Source organism: Malus sylvestris, chromosome 1, assembly GCF_916048215.2.
Source record: "Malus sylvestris chromosome 1, drMalSylv7.2, whole genome shotgun sequence".
Classification (NCBI taxonomy): Eukaryota; Viridiplantae; Streptophyta; class Magnoliopsida; order Rosales; family Rosaceae; genus Malus; species Malus sylvestris.
The window spans coordinates 15,666,342-15,686,300 of NC_062260.1; the positions used below are offsets into that span (position 1 = coordinate 15,666,342).

General features: G+C 36.0%; 2 protein-coding genes across 2 annotated transcripts; one reads left to right on the plus strand and one right to left on the minus strand.

Annotated features, from left to right (window-relative positions):
• The first annotated feature begins 4,202 nt into the window (after positions 1-4,202).
• LOC126630972 (reticulon-like protein B1) lies at positions 4,203-6,162 on the plus strand. The gene is made up of 5 exons (XM_050301137.1): positions 4,203-4,545; positions 4,924-5,104; positions 5,227-5,368; positions 5,611-5,680; positions 5,767-6,162. Exons 1-5 carry the CDS (start codon positions 4,320-4,322, stop codon positions 5,928-5,930), a joined length of 783 nt encoding a protein of 260 aa, XP_050157094.1. The 5' UTR covers positions 4,203-4,319; the 3' UTR covers positions 5,931-6,162.
• Positions 6,163-10,536: 4,374 nt separating this feature from the next.
• Positions 10,537-17,991, minus strand: LOC126630936 (golgin candidate 3-like). The gene is made up of 15 exons (XM_050301090.1): positions 17,563-17,991; positions 16,757-16,855; positions 16,420-16,548; positions 15,804-15,959; positions 15,239-15,371; positions 15,082-15,146; positions 14,614-14,781; positions 14,461-14,520; positions 14,121-14,267; positions 12,959-13,255; positions 12,770-12,835; positions 12,081-12,283; positions 11,759-11,813; positions 11,353-11,535; positions 10,537-11,119 (listed from the first exon to the last, which is right to left on the minus strand). Exons 1-15 carry the CDS (start codon positions 17,779-17,781, stop codon positions 10,790-10,792), a joined length of 2,310 nt encoding a protein of 769 aa, XP_050157047.1. The 5' UTR covers positions 17,782-17,991; the 3' UTR covers positions 10,537-10,789.
• Positions 17,992-19,959: the final 1,968 nt, after the last annotated feature.

The window sequence follows — 19,959 nt, forward strand, 5'->3', positions numbered from 1 at the left end:
AACATTGTCTAACAAAGTCAAATGTATGTATGTGAGCATATTGTGCAGTGACAGTACAGCACGTGTTTTTGTGAAGTGTTGCGTCTGATCCTCTAGTTGTCTCTTGATCACACTACACCACAATACTGACCAGTTTTTTGCGGAATGGAACTGTATTTCCATTCATATGTTGACTAATTCACCTCACATTTTATCTTAAATCTCAAGCAAAATGATTAAACAAGCCCAGTTGCTTTGACTGGAATTTGCCTCCCACTTTCTATATAGGAAAGTGGTACTGGTAGGGTAGCGATTTTCGCATTCCGATCTTTCCTTCTGCGCTCCTTTCTTTCTTCGTGTTCTTCTGTTCTCTTTTTCTTTATTCAATCTAAAGAAAAAAGAAAAAGGGAGGAATAATAATGCAGTGCGGGAAAAAATAGAAACACGAGCCTTTAAAATATTGGGATCGAAAGGATGGAAAGTAATGATCACCATATTTTTTTAAACGAAAATCATCATTTTCAATGACTTTTGCATTCTGATATAAAGTGCTCATAAAGATGAGAAATTTTTCATTGTATCTAAAATACGACCGGTACATCAAAGTTAGTTATGTAAGTAGATGAATACTTGAAAGAAAATGTCTATCCACGAAGACCGCCCAAAAACCTCTTTGATCAAATAAAAAAGATGCGGAGCTTTATACTCTCCGACCTCAAAACACATTTTTAAAGACTTAATTTTCATATCCCAAAACCCAGTTGAACACAGTTTAAGAAATATTCTGTTTTCTTGAAAAAAGTTTTCAAATGTGAACTGTTGAAAAGCACTTCTCAAAACTGCTGCTTTTTTCTATAGCAGAAAGATATGAGGACACCAAATCTTTTCAAGAACTTAGGAACATGGAGAGGAGGAGTTCGCAGCTCAATCTTCGTGTTAAGTGCTTTTGCTCTTCTCATCTCTACTGCTACTTATCCAAATTCAACTCTCTCGGATCGTTTCACGTCACCTATGCCCTCTGCAGTTATGTAAACACTGATCAGAGCCAAAGCAGGATCGACACCATGTCACGAAAACTCTCGAAACTGTAATAATAAAATCCAAATAGAACTTAAGAAGTTCAGAGATTTGGAACCAAGCCGGGAGAGATCAGGATTGGACTCGACTTTCAGCGTTGGAACCGGGACTTTTGCAGCAAGGATGAGGGAGTTCAATGTGACTATAGTCTCAGCAACTATCAGTCGCGGGGCACCTTTCAACGAAATGATAGCGCTTCGTGGACTTGTCCCTCTTTACCGGACTATAAATCAACGGCTTCCATTCTTCGATACACCACGAGGTTTCTAGACGGGTGGATAGATTTTATGCTGCTGGACTTTGTTCTGTACGATTGGGATAGAGTTCTGAGTCCCGGCGGGCTCTTGTGGATCGACAGCTTCTTTTGTTTGGAGGATTTGAGTGATTATTTGGAATCCCTGACGATGTTGAGGTATAAGAAGCACAAATGGGTGGTTGTTCCAAAGCTTGATAAAGATGATGATGATGGGGAAGTTTTCTTCTCTGCTGTATTAGAGAAGCCCGGCAGGCTGTTCCGGTTAATTACAGATTGATCTTATGTGTCTGATAATTACTATTGATTTTATATGAGCTCAAGCTTTTGGAATATGATGTTATAATTGTCATTACAGTTAGATGAGGTTGCTGTGATAGAAGGAAAATTTTCTGCAAAATCCATTTTTGTTTCTTTTGACAATACGATATTACTAATTAAACTACTCTAAGTTACTGAATGGGCACTCAATGCGGGGTGCAAAAGGGTGGAGATTGTGTTGGTCAACTGGCTTAACTCACGTCACGTATGCTTGCAAAGTAAGAATGGTATAAAACAGGCAGCTCTGCTTCTCAACAGAAGGCATGAGTTTAGGCAGCCACAAGACACTTTGCATTGTAGGAGGCATTAGTTAATTTTTGAGTGTCCATTTTTACTTGGTGCAAATAAGGGTCCACTCATGTCATGTTAAAGAAAAAAGACATTAGAACTGAGGTAGGTTATCTGGACTTGGATTCTCTGCCCTCCCATTTAGGTGCCCTCTCCGTGTCCTCCTGTTTTGTGTGGTCACGGTTAAGCCACGTCAATATTTTATATTTTTTTTTTTATAAAAATAATAAAACAAAAAGAAATAGTAATATAAAATGTTGACGTGGCTTAACCGTGACCACAAAAACAGGAGGGCACGAGGAGGGCACAGAAATTGGAGGGCAGAGAATCCAAGTCCAGGTTATCTAGCATTAAACCTGCCAGGAACCTGTTAAAGTAGCTGACCCAACAGAAATTCCAATAGAGTCATTTGATTAGAGTAGTTTTCACACCAAGTGAAATCAGCACGAGGTCGAGTGTCCAAATCAAAATGATCTCATGTTTTAATCATTGTCCCTTGTTCGATGAACTTAATAATGATGGCAACGAACACAACTGGTGAACTGCTCTACTAAATAAAATCTTCTTCTTTAACCCTCTGCATCTCAGGTTCAAAAATACGAATCCAAAGCAATATGGAAGGGCCTTTGAGAAATGGGGCAGAAGTAACCTTTGTGATTGATGGGCCTGAGGCCCCTTGTTATAATTGGCTATCAGCCTATCACTCTAGCTGCATTTCTTTTTCGTTTGCAAATAACTAGCTGGATTTATGAGTGTCCATTTGTTGTGACCGTGAGTCGAAATAAAGTAGCCAGTGATTGCATATTCTCCCTCCACTGGTCCACCATGAAAGATTCGAAAGATGCCAGGGCCCAGGCCAACCAGCAAATATGTCAAAAAAAAAAAAGATTCTAAACAGCAACAAAGTTAAAAACTTTAAAGTTTTGCATGACCCTCTTCTAAAGTTTAGAATAATACAAATTTATCTAATTGGAGTGATGATAAGTACGATTTACAAAGGTTGAATAACAATCACTTTAGACTTTAGAGTGGAGGTGAAAATTTTTGGAGTTTAAATGACAGCTTTTAATCGTAAATATGTATTTTGTGTAAATTAAAGGAATAAGATAATGTTGGGGATGTAATATTCAAAATCTTCATGTGAGAAATAAATAAATTCATAACTTCTTAGCCACACTATAATTTTATTCAGCTTTAAAAGATTTTAGTAACTTATACAACTAGTTGTATATTGGTTGTAAAATAATAAAGTTCAGGATTAAGTTGGATGTAAGAAATAAAATGTTGTCACATCATTTAGGATATGAGTTGTGTTGGATTGGATTGCTTATGAATTTTGTTTAAATAAAATAAAAAATTTTGAAAGTTGAAATCTTTATATGGGAAGCCTAAGTCTTTTGGGATTAACCCAAGTTAGGATTAATGTTTTTTAAGGAGTTATAATTAAGTTAAGTAAGAGTTTAATTCTTGAGCCCTCTCGAGCAATAACCTCATGAATAAGCTTAAATCTCCTTAAGTCATGAGTAGCTGATTTTCTAAGACTCCCAAAAATAGGCAAAAACTCTTGAATATGTTCAAAATTTGAGAAAAATTTACAATACTCCACCACTTGAAACTCTTAGATCCAATTCAAGGGTAAATAATTGTATAAAAAAATTGCAAAAAATTAAATGGTTTTAAACCTATTTACCTAATTCGTCTTTGTAGACTTTTTCTACTATATTCGCACTCACAATTCACTTTCTTTCTTAGCCTCAAAATTCTAGGGCTATTTTTAGGTAAATTAAAGCTTACCTTGACAAGCTCTTATCACCTAAACCAACCATTTAAACACCACCAAATCATCAATTAAGTTTTCCCTTTTTTTCCATTTCTTGTCTATTAAGTTGCCACAATTTTAATTTTTAAAATTCTAAATTTGACCCCTAATGCCTCCCCAGCACAAAAAATAAAATAAAATAAAATTCGTTGGACAATACTACCCCCAATCTGGATCCACCTCCACCCCACCATCACAACGTGGAGCCCTATACGATGGGAGTGGACCCCACAAAGAACCCAACCAAAGGAAAAAAAAGTCACCCGACCGTCCAAGCCACGCATGTCCTCACTGCTCCCCGCCACCTGGTTCGCAACCTTTCAAACCAGGTCGGTCACTTTGTTTCAAATTTCCCCCGAACCAACCGGGTCCGGACCCGAACCTCCAGCCTCGCGCTAATCATCAAAATTAACGGCCCAGATGTGACCTCTTTTCCCGCACCCTTATATATCCCCGTTCCTATCCCAACCCTAAAACCCTACTTATTGTCCGTGCTATCATTTCCGTTACTCGTCTGAGCGTTTCGGTGCGATTTTTATATACTTTTTCAACTTTTCGGGTTCCGGATCGGGTTTGGAGATCATGGCCGATGAGAAGGAACACTCCGGATCGACGGTGGAGGATGAGCCATCCCTGTTGGAGAAGATGGGCGACAAGATCCACGGCGGTGATCACCATTCGTCCTCGTCCTCTTCTTCCGACTCGGATAACGAGAAATCGGAGAAGAAGACCGAGTCGGTGAAGGCCAAGGTTTTCCGGATTTTCGGCCGTGAGAGGCCGGTTCACCATGTGCTCGGCGGTGGAAAGCGTACGGACATCTATTATCTTTCTCTGAAGTTTTTACTTCCACTACTATTTGAAATGAATACATATATATATTATTTGCGAGTAGTGATTTAGGGTTTTAGGAAGTTTGGATTACTGGATTTGTGTCGGTTGTATGTTGATCTGGGATTTTAGATGCTTTTAAGCTGTGTTTGGATGCTTAGAAAATTTCTGAGCCGATCGGAGTTTTTCTTTTTGATTATCTATTGCTGTGCTTTATCGGATAAGTTGAGTAGTTCCGATCGGTGAAGTTGATCTACTAATTAGTTCATTAAGTTTTGGATTCTTCGATTCCTTTTTCAATATTGCATTAGACTTTGGATTTTGGATTTTGGATTTTGACGTTGGTGAACTGTTGCAGCTGCTGATGTGTTCTTGTGGAGAAACAAGAAGGTTTCGGCTGGAGTTCTCAGCGGAGCCACCGTCATCTGGGTCCTCTTCGAGTTGCTTCAGTACCACCTGCTTACACTTGTTGGCCACATTCTGATTGGTGCCCTTGCAATCTTGTTCCTCTGGTCCAATGCCCATGCTTTTATCCACAAGTAAGGCGCTCGGCCTTTTCGATTTCATTGTTTCATTGTCCGGATGCTTGTGTAGGATCTCAATGTAATATATGGTGATGTTTGGATCACTGCCTAATGGGTTAATAACTTTGCTTGTGTAGGACTCCTCCTCGTATCCCTGAAGTTCGCCTTCCTGAAGAACCATTCCTGCAGATTGCATCTGAGCTGAGAGTTCAAATCAACTGTGCATTTGCACTGCTTCATGATATTGCATCTGGGAGAGACTTGAAGAAATTCCTCGCTGTAAGAATATTTGATCTTTATAACTCTTTAACACGTCTCCCAATCAGTATAATGTGACTTGATTTGTTGCTTTTATTCGTTCGAAACTCAGTAGCTTAATTTGCATACATTACGCGTCATGGGTTAATAGCATTTAGAATCTGTGCCATGCTAAATTTCATCCTTTAAGTTACCGAGGTTTCGTTGATTTTGTTGTATGGTTTTGTTTCTCTGTTAGTTTAATGATGTACTGTCGGTTTCAGGTTATTGCTGGCTTGTGGGTTCTATCCGTTGTGGGCAAATGGTGCAACTTCCTGACCTTGTTTTACATATGTAAGGGCTATGGAGAACTTGTGTGTGCTTTTGATGCCCATGATATATTGTTATGTCCCTTATTAATGTCTGGCCTTGTTTTACAGGCTTTGTTGTGCTGCACACCGTGCCCGTCATTTATGAGAAGTACGAAGACAAGATCGACCCACTCGCAGAGAGGGCGACTATCGAGTTCAAAAAGCAGTATGCCGTGTTTGATGCCAAGGTTTTGAGTAAGATTCCGCATGGTCTAAAAAACAAGAGGTCTTAGAAAGCTTGGGGTGTTATGTTGTGTTCTAAAGCTCTAGGATTCGTAGTTGAGCTTCCCCTTCTGTTCAAGTGTTTTGGGTTTGTAATTTGAATGACTATACTCATGTGGTCAAGTTTCGAGAATTAGGTTCCGTTCTTGTGCTTATACATAATCGTGGGAAGCCATTAAACAGCAGCTTACCCATATTTCAATTAGGATGACTTTATGTTATTCAATGCTGCTTTACGTTGTTCGTCGATTAGTGTTTGAACTGTTATGGTGTATATTATTTCATGCTTGGTTCTCTTTTTGGTTGTGAGCATGATACTTTGGTGCTTAAGTTACGATGAACGACTAATTTTTGTGTTGATATTACTTGTGGTTCAAGTTGATTATTTCTTGTTCGTTATAAACAAAACAAAACGATGGTGTTTTTCTTCAAAGCCTTATTCCGACATTTTTCTTGTAACTTGGTGTTTGATAGGATTGAACATTTTTTAGTGACCAATGCATCCGCCTTCGAATTTGATTGGTAAGATTGAATTGATGGGGCTCTTAAGGACTTTGTCAAAACCACCTTTACAGCTAGTGCTAGATTCAGTGGCAAGGATTTAGAACTAGGTGCCATGAAACAACAGGATTGCTTATTGACAGGCAATAAATCACGGCATGCCACTTGCAACTTATATGTTTTAAATATATTTATATGCGTAAATTGACAAAAGGAAAGTCAAATATTTGAAATAAATGAATAATTTTAGATCATGCTAAAAGAAATATCTCATAAATCAATTAAAGCAGTTAAATTCACATAATAAAATCGGTCTTTATAGAATTTACATTAAAAATAGAGAAAATAATATATATTAAACAATTAATTGAATCATATTATTGTTAGCCTAATGTGAGGCTAAGCCCACCTCCTCTCTCTTAGTGTGCATAATATTGCTTATTTAAAAAAAATAATAATAATTTGACAATTAATTTAATCACATTATTATCCGTGTGCGAAATATCTTTTTTATAACCGGCATTATACGCCTCTTAAGATGTTTTAAACGTGTTTAAAAATAAAGAAAATAATATTTAATAAATAACTGATGAATCACATTATTGTTAGCCCATTGTGAGGCTAAGCTCATCTCCTCTTCCTTAGTGTAGATAATATCTTTTTTATAACCGGCATTATACGCCTCTTAAGATGTTTTAAACGTGTTTAAAAATAAAGAAAATAATATTTAATAAATAACTGATGAATCACATTATTGTTAGCCCATTATGAGGCTAAGCTCACCCCCTCTTCCTTAGTGTAGATAATATTGTTTGTTAAAAAAAAAAAACAATCATTTGATAACTTATTTAATCACATTGTTATCCACATGTGAAAAATCTTTTTTATAACCGGCATTACATGCCTCTTAAGATGTTTTGAACGTGTTTAAAAATAAATAAATTGAATCACATTATTGTTAGCTTATTGTGAGGTACTAATTAAAAAAGTAAATTATTAAAGAAATATTGTTAAAATGACGAAAATACCCCTACCTTATTTGATGTATTATTTTGGAATGCCTTTGAAGTTTTTTGTTTTGGAGGCATTTTTGTCCAAATATTTTTGTTGAATGGGAAATTTTATTTGAACCCATGTAAACTCTTTCTACACCCAACTTAAATTTAAATTGTTAATTGTCTATTTTTCCGTATTGCATAATTACTATTAAGTACAAAATGAAATTAATAATAAAACTCAAAATCAATAAACCCTTTAAACCCTACCATTTATCCTATGTTCATTCTGGCTAAAACTCTAATGGGATGTTTGGAAAAATAACCAGAATTTTTATCTCATATAGAATTATAACCAATATTTTAAGTTTATCATAATTATAACCAAAATTTGATATGAAAATACTAATATACCCTTACTAACAAATAAACTTCCTGATTTGTTCTTACCGTGAAAAACTACCACTGCAGCATGCATCGTCAAGCTTTCCGTTCCACAATTCTTGCATCACCAGTGCTGCATACTTGCCACATAATTCATGTACTATTTGACCAATGGTATCGAACACTAATGCATGAATAATCAGAAAATACACTTCTCCATCTCTGAACTGAAATTTGGATCTGTTTTCCCAAATTTTATTATTATTGGGCTATTAATCTATTAATTTTACCATTTTGTTCTTAATAAAGTTGTAATCTTTCTACAATTTCTAACCAAATAATAATAAAATGTTCGTTTCCCAAAATCTCCATCAAAACATGTGGACAAGGAAGCCTTCATACACAAACCCAAGATCCTGCTACCACTTCTCAGCTTACAAGCATGGCTGCAACAGCCAAAAATCCCTCAAAGTTCGCTCCGGACAAACGAACAACCTTTTGGGTTCACAAAACAAAGATACCCAGATGTAGTTTCTGCAATGGGTTTGAATATATACTTTATATTTGCTTGATTTGCTCTTGGGTTTTGTGTTCGAATCACGTAATTCTGTATACCTACTTACCTATGTAACGTACTTAGAAAATTTAATTTTAAGGGTATATTAGTACTTTTATATTAACTTTTAGTTATAATTATCATAAACTAAAAAATGTGGCTATAATTCTATATGAGATCCAAATTTTGGTTACTTTTCCAAATTTCCCAACCCTAATAGATCATGTAGAGAAAAACAAGTTTTTTTTTTATTGATGGATGGTGATTTTGAAGTTTTGAATCCTCCAACTAAGGTGTGACTCAATTTATGAATATTTTGTTCATTTGATTTCAATTTTTATCAAGTTCAGAAGATGAGTATTTGGGTTTCAACTTTTTTCATCAATCCCGAATGGTTTGTAAACTTTCTGCAATTGGAAAATTCTAAGGAAAAACTTCCTACCAATGTTCTTAGTTTATAAACTTCTTTGCTTGTTGATAAATATAAGAGGATAAATTGTTTGATTTGTTGCTTATGCACATTAGTAGAAAGAAAAAAAGGCAAATGTCTGGGTTTGGTAGCATAAAGAAAAAAAAAAAAAAGTAGCCATGGAAATGCTACTAGGAAGAGGGGGTGGGGCAAGGACACCTCTTTTTTAAAAAAAAAAAATTCAATTACATGTTATTTTATAAAGGGAATGGGTGTAGAGATAACCTAGCATTTTGAATTGGGTTTGAGAGGGTAGTTCAAATAATAAATTTGGGTTTAAAAAGAGATTAATTCTTTAATAAAAAACAATATAGGTGAAGAGAGTAAGTTGGCTGTAGAAAGAGGTTACATGTGTTCAAATAAAATTTTTCAATCACTATTTACCTTTTCCATTCTCTTTATATATAATAGATAGATATTTGAGATTTAACTGTTGGATCTTTCTATTTTTAATCTCAACCATTCATTTACAATTGAAGAAAATTGTAATTAAGATAGAAAGCATGTTTCACTTCAGGATGGGTGGATATTAATCTCATACATGAACGGTGGATATTAAATTTAATCTCATACTTGAACGACTAGGTATCATTCTCATTCACAACTTCCTTCATTTTTCGGTATGGAATTTTCCACATGCTCCTTTTCTTCTTCCGACTCATGTTTATTTCTGACATTCAATTGTATAAGCAAAGTACAATCAAGTGACATACGGAAATCAACGTATGTGCATAAAGTCATTTCTCTTCCTAGAAAAAGGAGAAAAACTTGTACGGAGCTTAACTTGCCACTCAATCATGTTGAATGACACTACACACCACTTATAACTTGCTAGGTGTTTATACATTAAATATGATTTCTTTTTTTTTTTTTAAAAAAACTTAAAGCATTATTCCTTCAAGAAACTAGTTAAATAAAACTCACAACCCCATTTCAACCTTCCTCCACCTGCAAACTGCGCCTATGGACTCTTCTCTCTTGTCGGCCGGTGTCTCCAACGCCGTCAATTCTCCCCCCTTACTACTCAGCTCCCCCTTCCTTGATTCCCCCATCTCTCATCTTTCTGTCTCATGATTGCTTATAAATGATTCAATCTCACATCAATAGCGCATAGTAGTTGAGAACTGGGAACTACAAACTGGTGAAGGAAGGAGTCTTTGTATCTTTGACAGTTGGGTTCTTCACCAGAATTTGTGTGTCCATGATAATTATTCGATCATTTATATATAAAAAAGAAATAAGAAAAAAAGTGAGGTTACTCAGAAACCTAATTCATGTAAGATGATTTAATGAACCATTAATTACACAAATTTTACACAATTTCTCAGCAACCATGCAAGGCCGTGAGGAGAGAACCTTGTGATTGTGCTGGTGTCCCTCAAAGTCAGGCCTTTTAAAAATTCACTTTTCCATATAGTTTTTTATTAATTGATTCTCGCCAAAAGCAAATTTGAATCACATTATTGATAGTCTATTGTGAGATTAATCCTATCCCCTCCTCTTAGTGTAAATAATATCGTTCGTTAAAAAAAATTGAAAATAAGAATTATACTTACACAACACTGCTTAACACATGGCCAGTTATGAATAGTGTGGTAGTGCCGCTCAGTATGATTCAATGTCAAGCCAAGCCGCACACATGATTATTCCAGAAGACGCGCCCATGCATGACTTCCAAGTAGGGAGGAAGATAAATATGGCACAAAAATAAGTTCCAAGTAAATGTGAGCAATCTCTGATATAAATTATATCGTTTCCGAAGTTGTCATTGTTTTTAGGTCGTGCACAAAGACATCGTCGAACGTCCCTTTAGAATTTACATCGTCAAACAGGCCCCAAACCTAAAATTACCAGGCAGCTATGCACAAACTGGTATGGGTGAAAGAATTGATGGAACAAGATTGCGTGTCTACAAAATCAAACAATGATCTATACCTTTGATTAATTACAAGATACAACACAATTTCAATATCTCGGAAGCATTCTTGAGGCGTACGGATTGCTTTCTGACGAAGTGAGAGGAACTGTTGAGAATTCCGAATCAGAGTGCTCCAACCGAAAATTACTGCGAAAAGGTGAGGGGCTTGTGTCTTGGATTGGTGATAAATTAGTTCTTGAGAAACCAGGCTCACCCCCACTAGTTGTTCTGTGGTCAGGATTCGATGGACCGGTATGCGATTTGGTTGGAGTTCTATATGAATCTTCTTGAGATCTGCCTGAATCGTCGGCCAACTCCCGTCTCTCCCTTTCTTCAGTTTCTTTGAGAAGAAAATCAACCCACAGATCTGCAAAGGACTGGAGTTGGTAGGGAACAATGTTAGTGGAAGAATCCATGAACCAAATGCGGAAATAACAGTTTAATGAACCCACTTGGATAAAGGAAATGCTCTAGGAACAATTTTCTGGGCAGCTTATTGATTCAAATTTAAAAGCTAATAGAGAACGATGCTTATGCAAGGTAAAACAGCACTAGCTGGAGATTCAAGTACGCCAATTAATCTTTCCATCGAACGGAGACCAAAAAGTACCTGGTTATCAGCTGCTGCATTTGCAGATAATCCAGCTGAACCGCCTCCCAAAATTCCACCAACAAGGCGACCAGGTAGAGAGAAAACTCCACGAACAACACCTTTGCCTGCACCTTGAGAGACGCCTATTCTCTGCTTGTCTTCATCAGAGAATCCCAGCATGCGAGCCATAAGATCCAGAACCTGAAGAGCCACATAAAAATTACGTGAGTCTGCTTACAGAAAATAAAAGGAGATAACCAGGTTTAAAAAGAAGGGCAAAACTTGTGTCCGTGGTGCATAAAACCTTAGTTGGGTTAGGGAACTGACCAATGAAAAATTATTAAATTCTAGCAGAAACTGAAGAAAACAGCAAGAACACTTTTGGTATTGCCCCACCATAGCTAGTCTAAATAAATCTTCATACCTCTTTACTGTGGTTTCTCTGGAAGTAGGTCACCAGTAACTTGATCACAATGCGTCTGTGAACAAAACCAATCTTCATTAATGAAACAGCTTTAAAATAGTATGTAAACAAAAAATATACCAATGATCCTTAATGACAATAGAAGAAAACACTTCTCTGAAAAAGTAAGAAGAAAGAAAAAGGTAAAATGAAAGAAAGAAAAGAAGGTTGGCCTCTACTTGAGGCATGAGCCATAACTGAAAATTGAACACAAAACGAACACCAATACTCTTATCTACCTAAAACCCAACAGAAGGCCAACCAAAAAGTTAAACAGACCAACCTGTCAACAAGATAATCTGAATCTACCGACATCCTATTAAGCCTGGTCATGCTCTGCTCAACAGCTCGGCGTAATTTTGCATTGTCTTCCTCAAGTTTATTTACTCTGCTTTTCCAATCTACTACTATTTTTTCAGCTTGTGAAAGCTTGGACAAAATTTCTTCCTTTTCCTTCTTTGATGCTTCTGCCTGATGGTCCGCTTCCTGGTAGAATCATAAACATTTAAATTCTGATATGCTTATGCCTGCGTGTGTGAGCAATATGTGTGGGTGCATGTGCAAGAGCATGTGTGTATGTGTGTAGGTGTGGGGGGAAGGGAGGGCTCCAGTTTTATGCAAGTTAAACATTGTGAATTATATAGTACCAACCATCAGAATATACAGAGCTTAAATTCGTTTAAGTGATGCAACTTTATATGATATAATCATGTAAGGATTTATCTTCTTGTACTTATCGTCTCTAAGACTATCCTCAACAAACAAAACAAGTATGATTTGCTAATCACAGTGATGGAACACCAATGTAATAAATGTACTGAAAGAAATATTATATAGCAACAACAACAACAACAAAGCCTTTTCCCACTAAGTGGGGTCGGCTAGAAATATTATATAGCACAAGAAGCAAATTAGAAATTGCATACTCAGACAAAATATGAAAATGCAAAGGAATAAAAAAAGCAATCATACTTTCAAGAGCCGAGAAAGCTTAGCTGACTCTTCTCTTGCCCGAGACAAATCTCCTTCCAAATGTTCCTATACATAAAAGGAAACTAGCATCAAAATAATAATCTCGGGATTCATACATCAACACAAAACATTCCAAATGCCTTCCTTGATAATTCAATAGGCAGACAAACAAAATTTACATTTGGTTACCTTAGCTTCAATTTCAGCATAGTACTGACCAAGAGCAGTTTGAAGATTCAAGAGTTCAACATTTTTGGCATCTATTGTGCTCATGCAGCTTTCAAGTCTTTTATTCAGATCAGCAATAACTTCCTTTGATTTCTGAATTTCATTGTTGTTGCTCATCTTGAATTGGTCCTGATTTGCAATTGCCTGATTCAAAGCTTTCTCCAAATGTAAAATTTGAGCTCTTCGATATTCGTTACTTTCTCGAAGTTCTTCAATAATTTTGCTGTCTTCATCCATTTTTTCAGAATCTTCAGATTCCTAGAGAAGGTATATGCCATATGGAAAAATCAGTCATCAATTCTGCGAGACATTTTCATTTAGGAAATACAGGATGTAAAACCCACCAAAAATGTTTCCCAAAAAAAAACAAAAAAAAAAAGATAAAATGATTTGGGTCCATCTTGAACCTGATTCAAGGATCAACTCAGAATTTAAACCACAAATCTGTCACCTGATTTTGAAATAAAGAAAGTTTCATCATATATCTACCCCATAAGAGCTCCCAATTTTTGTAAATTACGGATAATGAAGAATCTCTAGATGCTGGAGACATCTACCCCAAAACATATCTCAAGAATTCTAAATTCTCTATTTGTCTCCAATAGTGAATATATAATATTTGCAGAAGATGATATGTAGTGTCAAAGTTCATATATTAGCAGAATATATCATACAAAAACAAGCATAGGTCCATTTTTATAAACAGTCAATAAATATCAAATAACTTAACACAATATAAGATAACTTAACACTCTTTGGTTTAGTCATCAGATTTTCTGCCAAGGGTAATACAAAACAGTACAACAGCCCGCAGTCACTATCTATTGTCTCCCTCATTAAACTTTTGTTATTAATGGTCCCTTCAAAAACCAAGTGCAATGGCGTTCTAGGATTCATTTAGCCGACCCCACTCAGTGGGATAAGGCTTGGTTGTTGTTGTTGTGTAATGGTCCCTTCAATAATGGCTGTGCAATAGAGAGAATAATCCACTGAAAATTATCCTCACTCACAATCCCATCAATTTCATTGTCAAATGGACAACAATGCAAATAGTAAATATTTTTCATTTAATATCATGTCAGGCACCGCAATGTGAATAATGAATATTTTCAAGACATGTAACCTTTTCCAACAAATGCTGTTTAAGGCGTGACAATTGTTGCAAGGCTTTGTCCCTTTCAAGACGTGCTTCCTTCAAATTTTTATCAAACTCTCGTAACGAATTCTCCATTTCTTCCTTTCCAGGAAAACTTTCTGAAGATTCCACCTTCTGCACAAAATTTTAAAATACTGATAATAAGCAGAAGAATTGCTGTCAAAGTACAAAGAACTGAGTTATGTTAAAACATACAATCGCACCCACACCTAATACACAAAGGGAGAGGGATTAGGAAGTAGGATGCCATCCTATGCAGGAAAAAAGTAATAATTGTTTTCCCCAAAAATTCTCAAAACAAGATTACCTGAATTTCACTTGCAGTTCTGCTCACTTTCAAAGCGCCCTCAAGTTCATTTTTCTCCATCTATGCAATGACATAGTATTAGGGTTGATTGTCAAAGTAACACAAACTCTCGTAAAAAAAAAGGTATGACAAAATAAAGCACCAATTATCAACCTTAAGACTATCATTTTCCTTCTGCAGGGTTGCAATTAACCTTTTCAAACTCTCTGCACCATTATTTGCATTTTCATCCTCCCTTCTATTCAACTCCATTTGCAGTCGATTTATCTCAGACATTTTCTCATTCAACTCACTGCTTATTTTGCTTATCTCGACGGAGGTCTTCCAAAAGAAAGTACATGCATGGTAAAAGACAGGGGTCAGAGCACCAAAAAGTGGAACATAGATGTACACATACAGCTGCCCTCATAAATACAGCCCTTGATGTCTGAAAGAAAGTAGAGGAATTTTTTTTTTTTTTTGCATATTTCCTAATTAAAATGGTAATGATGCAGTGTAGAGGAAACCCGCATATATTACACAGATATATCAGTAGATTGATACAAATAGACAATGCAAAAATAATGAGCAGTCAAATATATGCATCTAATATCAATGTCTCTGTCCAACTTTGAAACTCACCTTTTCTCTATCCAACTTCAGAAATTTGAGCTCTTCCTGGATTGCTTCATTCAATTTCTGTTGTTCTGCGAATGGACGAAGATTGAATAAAAAAAAAAATTAGATAAATGGTTGAGATGACTTGTAGAATTCCTTCTGAATCTGCACAGCAATGTACCTTGTAACTTTTGATGTATCTTTTCTGACTGATTGCGTTCTTTTTTAAGTTCCATCCGCAATTTTTTCATCTCAGCAGTAGCTAGCACTGCTGTCGGGGACCTATTATTCTCTTCTAGTAAATCTGCAAGCTCCTAGAAGGCATTTATACATCTGTTGTCAAGTTCTTTCACCATTAAAAGAAAATAGCATACTGGAGATCCAAAAAATAAATTCAAATTCTAACTACAGCCAAAACTGCTTTGGATATCTATTATGGGTTTCAGTTTATACAGAATTCCGGGGTTATCTTATTCTAGTATTTGGTTCGATTGGGAAGCTTTTATAATCTAGGTTGTGTGGTCCATGTTTATGTCATAGTGGATACTGCCTTAGAATATTTGCTTCTATGATTTTTTCTAATACTGTTTCTGTCCAAGTTGTGGCCATCTTGTACACTCCTTGTGTAATTTTATTGATTCATTCATTTCTGTTTGTGGTAACAGATCATGGAAAGAAAAAACACTAATAAAAAAAAGGAGACAGGTAGATCTAACCGAAATAGAAAAGAATACAAGGTGCATTACCCTTTCACTCCCTTGCATATCTGAAAGCTGTGAAATCCCATTGCTTGTACTGTCTTGTGTAAAGACAACACCATTCTGTTTCTGATGCCCAGAGTATCCAATTTTTGCTGGACTTGTCACTTTATGCTGTCTGTTGGGCGACTGATTACCACTTCCCTGAATAAATTTGAAGCTAACTTAGCCAATTATCAGAGCTCAAGGACAATCAATGACGACAACTAAGTAAAAACAATTCTTGCTAACTCAATAAAGTAGCACATATGAAATTATTAAATAATATGGAAGCAATTAACCCACTCCATAAAGGGGTTGAGGATCTGGAACTCTGCTATGCCAGTTAAATACACTTCTCGATTCAAGTACCTTATTAATGCCCTTCTTACTAAATGTTCAGATAACTAACACACAGACCAAATATATATATAAATAACAAGTAGCCAGTTTCTTAAATATATACTTTCTGACCAATAAACCTTGTGCTATATGATAAAAGAAGTATCATAAAGAAGTTTATGATTTAATTGAAGCTAACCACTAAGTACTAGCAAACTTACTGAACAGACTCATTGCAAACAATGTTAATGATGACGCAAGTAGATTTTGTCATAACAACTACCTTGAGCACGTTGACTCCATTTGCAGCTGCTTTGTGATTTTCATTTTTAGCTGCATTCAGAGATGCAGTAGTTGAGTCCAGATTCTGTTTCAATGAGCCATTTTCTTTACTCAATCTGTATATTTGATCCTGTCAAACGGGAGGGTTTCCAAAAGTCAAAAGACATGTTGTAATATATTTTATTAAGATGCCACCCCATACAGAATATAAGGTGTACGAATCCAACCACAGGAATACAGAATATAAGGAGCATGGATCCAACTAAAGATACTCCATCAAACAACATAAACAAAAAGGAAGTAATCAATAGTATAATTTCCCTAGAGTCATCGGGTACCTCTTTTTCCTTTAACAGAGCTGCATAGTTTTTTGATAATGCTTTTATTTCTGCCTCGGATTCCTGAAGCCTCTTAATTTCCGATTTGTATTGTTCAATCTAATTAAAGAAGGAAAAAAAAAGTGCAGATTAGAATATCATAACATACTCCATCTGATAAAGCAAACCAAATAACAGCTGCGAAAGATGAGAGACGACATGAGCAGTGACCAGTGAAGATGATATTAAAACATAGGGCACGACGCCACCAAAGGCTAGCAAAATGTAGACTTTCACACTTTGTCACCACAATTCTGATTCCGGGCTTAGATCAAGTATAATGTGATAGACTCTGCCTATTTCTGCATTTGCACCATCGCACTACAGTTGCGAAAAGTTTAGCAATTTAACCAATAATTGCTTAACCAATAACACTTAATAAGACCTGCTAACAGGAATTATCTCGCTTACTAATTACTAACCATTGATTCCCTTTAAATTCTGTATGCTCTCAACCTAAACCGCAAATTAAGAGGAACCCCGCATTTCAATACGAAAATGAACCACAATTTGCAAATCTACCTCCATTTCGAAGTTTGAATTTGTAAGACACACACCGATGCCAAATGATTCAATGTTTCACTAACATAATAACCAAATTCTCAGCTAAAAAACACATAATCCTAAATCCACACTCATCGAAATCGATCCAAGCATTCATTAACAGCTCTAAAACCCAAATGAACAAATGACCGACACTAAAATAATTCCCTAACCCAAAAAAAATCCCAAATTACCCACGTTTCCACGAAAAAAAAATCACAAACCTCGGGAGTAATAGTAAAATCGACGCCATTGGGGATCGGAGAGCGGGAGGGGGATTTGGAATGGGCGAAGCTGTGGGAATTCCTCCGATCAGATAAGGAAGAAGCTTTTTCTCCATTGATGGCGTGGATCTCGTACTCTTCGTCATCGTCGTCGTCGTCGTGGACGTCCTGCGCCATCTTGTTAAGATTCTCCTTCAGGTTCGCAATCGTGCTCCACATCTTTCAAAACCCTCGCAAATACCAGCAAATTCAAATATGCGTGGCTGCTTAATCTGAAGAAATCGGGCGCCAAAATCGTTGGAAAGTCGGAGGTGAAATTTCTTGGACTGGGGATTGAAATTTGGGATATGGGTAGATCTGAGGGGGGAGAGGAAGGAGCGAAGCGAAGAGGTGGAATTTCGTAATTAGATTTCGTTTTTATGGTTAGAGGACACGTTTTGTAACTTATGAAATGTCATAGGTTGGTAACGCTATTTTTTTATTTATAAATAAACGATATTATCTACCCTAAAAATGAGATGATGTGTTTAGCCTCACAATGAACTAGTAATAATGTAGTTCAAATTTACCTTTGCTGATAATCGAACCTAATGGCTCTTATCTACAAGTACAGAGAAATACTACTAGACTATAGTATTAAGTGGCTTATTAGTAACGCCTTTTGAAAATTACTTTTTTGATTAAATTTATTTGTAAAAAGTCTATGCTGCCCTAATGACTTACAATGACCCCAACTACACTTTGGTCTTCGATGTTGAACCACCACCTCTTAGACGATGAAAACAACACAACGACGCTACAATTACACTTTAACGATATTAAAAACGACCACAAACTCATTTATAGAGAACTCCGTTTAACCAAAAAAGACTTGCACTTCAATTTGATTTAAACCAAGATTCTTAGGATTCTAAACCACCAACACAACAAGAACAATATGGCGACGTTACAACAACACTCCAACAATACTCCTTTTATGATTTTGAACCACCACAACCATAACAACAATCTAATGATGCCCTTAGATACTCCAATGGTATATCGCATTTTCTGATTTCGAACCGCCACATCCACAACAATTCATTCAAAGAACCCTCTCCTTCTTCATTCCCCAACCCAATTTCATATTCGAAAAATTGAATAATTAAGCTAAAGCAAGCAAGAAGAATGGATATGAAGCTTACTCAGCTATTTCTATGGTGTTCCAGATGTTCTTCACTGCTTCAAATTTGATTAATCAATGTGGAGTTATCAAAGAATGGATCTGAGAGTGTCGTTGGGACTCACTGAAGTGTTGTTGCGGTTTTTGTGGTTTATGATATATGAATGACAACTTGACCAATAAAAATGTCAATGACGAACAAATAGACTTTTCACAGGCAAAGTTGATCTAAACAACAATTTTTAGAAAGTGTGTTTAAAAGTGCAACCAATTGCCATAATTTATTTGAGTTTTGTAGTGTGGGACAGTAGCTAAGCATATCAATAAAGTGATGGATTGTAATTAAGCTCTTAGGTTAGTAGGGCAAGCCCCACCCATAATGAGCGGAAAACAAATCATCTTGTGAAATTACAAAATGGCACGTACTTAGAGACCAACTCACATGTTTGCCAATTACTCAATAGATAAATACCGACACACCATATGCTAGACGAAATACCTCGCTTAAAAAATAAGAGGTTTTTTTTTTCTAATGAGCGGAAAACAAATCATCTTGTGAAATTACAAAATGGCACGTACTTAGAGACCAACTTACATGTTTGCCAATTACTCAATAGATGAATACCGACACACCATATGCTAGACGAAATACCTCACTTAAAAAATAAGAGGTTTTTTTTTATTTTATTTTTTATCATTTTGATCCTTGAGTGCGCTGTTAAAAAAACTTAGAACTTGCGGATCAAGATCCTCTCCTAAGAAAAGGGTGAGGATTCTCCTGACCAAGCCCATCTGGCCGTTGAAATTTTATCCAACGACTACAATTATTATAACTTTTAGAGAGACCCCCTGTTTGTAGGTGTTGGATAAAATTTCAAAAAAAAAAAATTCAATGGCCCCAATGTATTTGATCAGGAGGATCCTCACCCTTTGCTCAGGAGAGGATCCTGATCCAAAACTTGCACATTGAGATGTCTTGGAAGTTAGAATATGGCTCACTTGTCCTCCAAACTTAGTTGGCAACAAAAGATTATCTTTTACATGCCATATGATAATCAAACAAATTACTTCAAAGTGAACAAGTAATGATTTTAATCACTTGAATTACAATTCTTTTACTAATTTTTGATCTTTTGATATTCAACAATTGCACCTTATGTAACTTAAACACAAAACCTTCTCCATCATGATTAAAATTTGGCCCTAACCGACATTTATCGTTGGTTCATGTATTA

Excerpts from the sequence above, each read along its gene's own strand:
- LOC126630972 (XM_050301137.1), top strand. The coding sequence starts at position 4,320 with ATGGCCGATGAGAAGGAACACTCCGGATCGACGGTGGAGGATGAGCCA. Across the intron at positions 5,105-5,226 it reads GCCCATGCTTTTATCCACAA|GACTCCTCCTCGTATCCCTG; the intron begins GTAAGGCGCTCG and ends TTGCTTGTGTAG. Across the intron at positions 5,369-5,610 it reads ACTTGAAGAAATTCCTCGCT|GTTATTGCTGGCTTGTGGGT; the intron begins GTAAGAATATTT and ends TGTCGGTTTCAG.
- LOC126630936 (XM_050301090.1), bottom strand. The coding sequence starts at position 17,781 with ATGTGGAGCACGATTGCGAACCTGAAGGAGAATCTTAACAAGATGGCG. Across the intron at positions 16,856-17,562 it reads ATTTTACTATTACTCCCGAG|ATTGAACAATACAAATCGGA; the intron begins GTTTGTGATTTT and ends TTCTTTAATTAG. Across the intron at positions 11,814-12,080 it reads TCAGATTATCTTGTTGACAG|ACGCATTGTGATCAAGTTAC; the intron begins GTTGGTCTGTTT and ends TTTTGTTCACAG.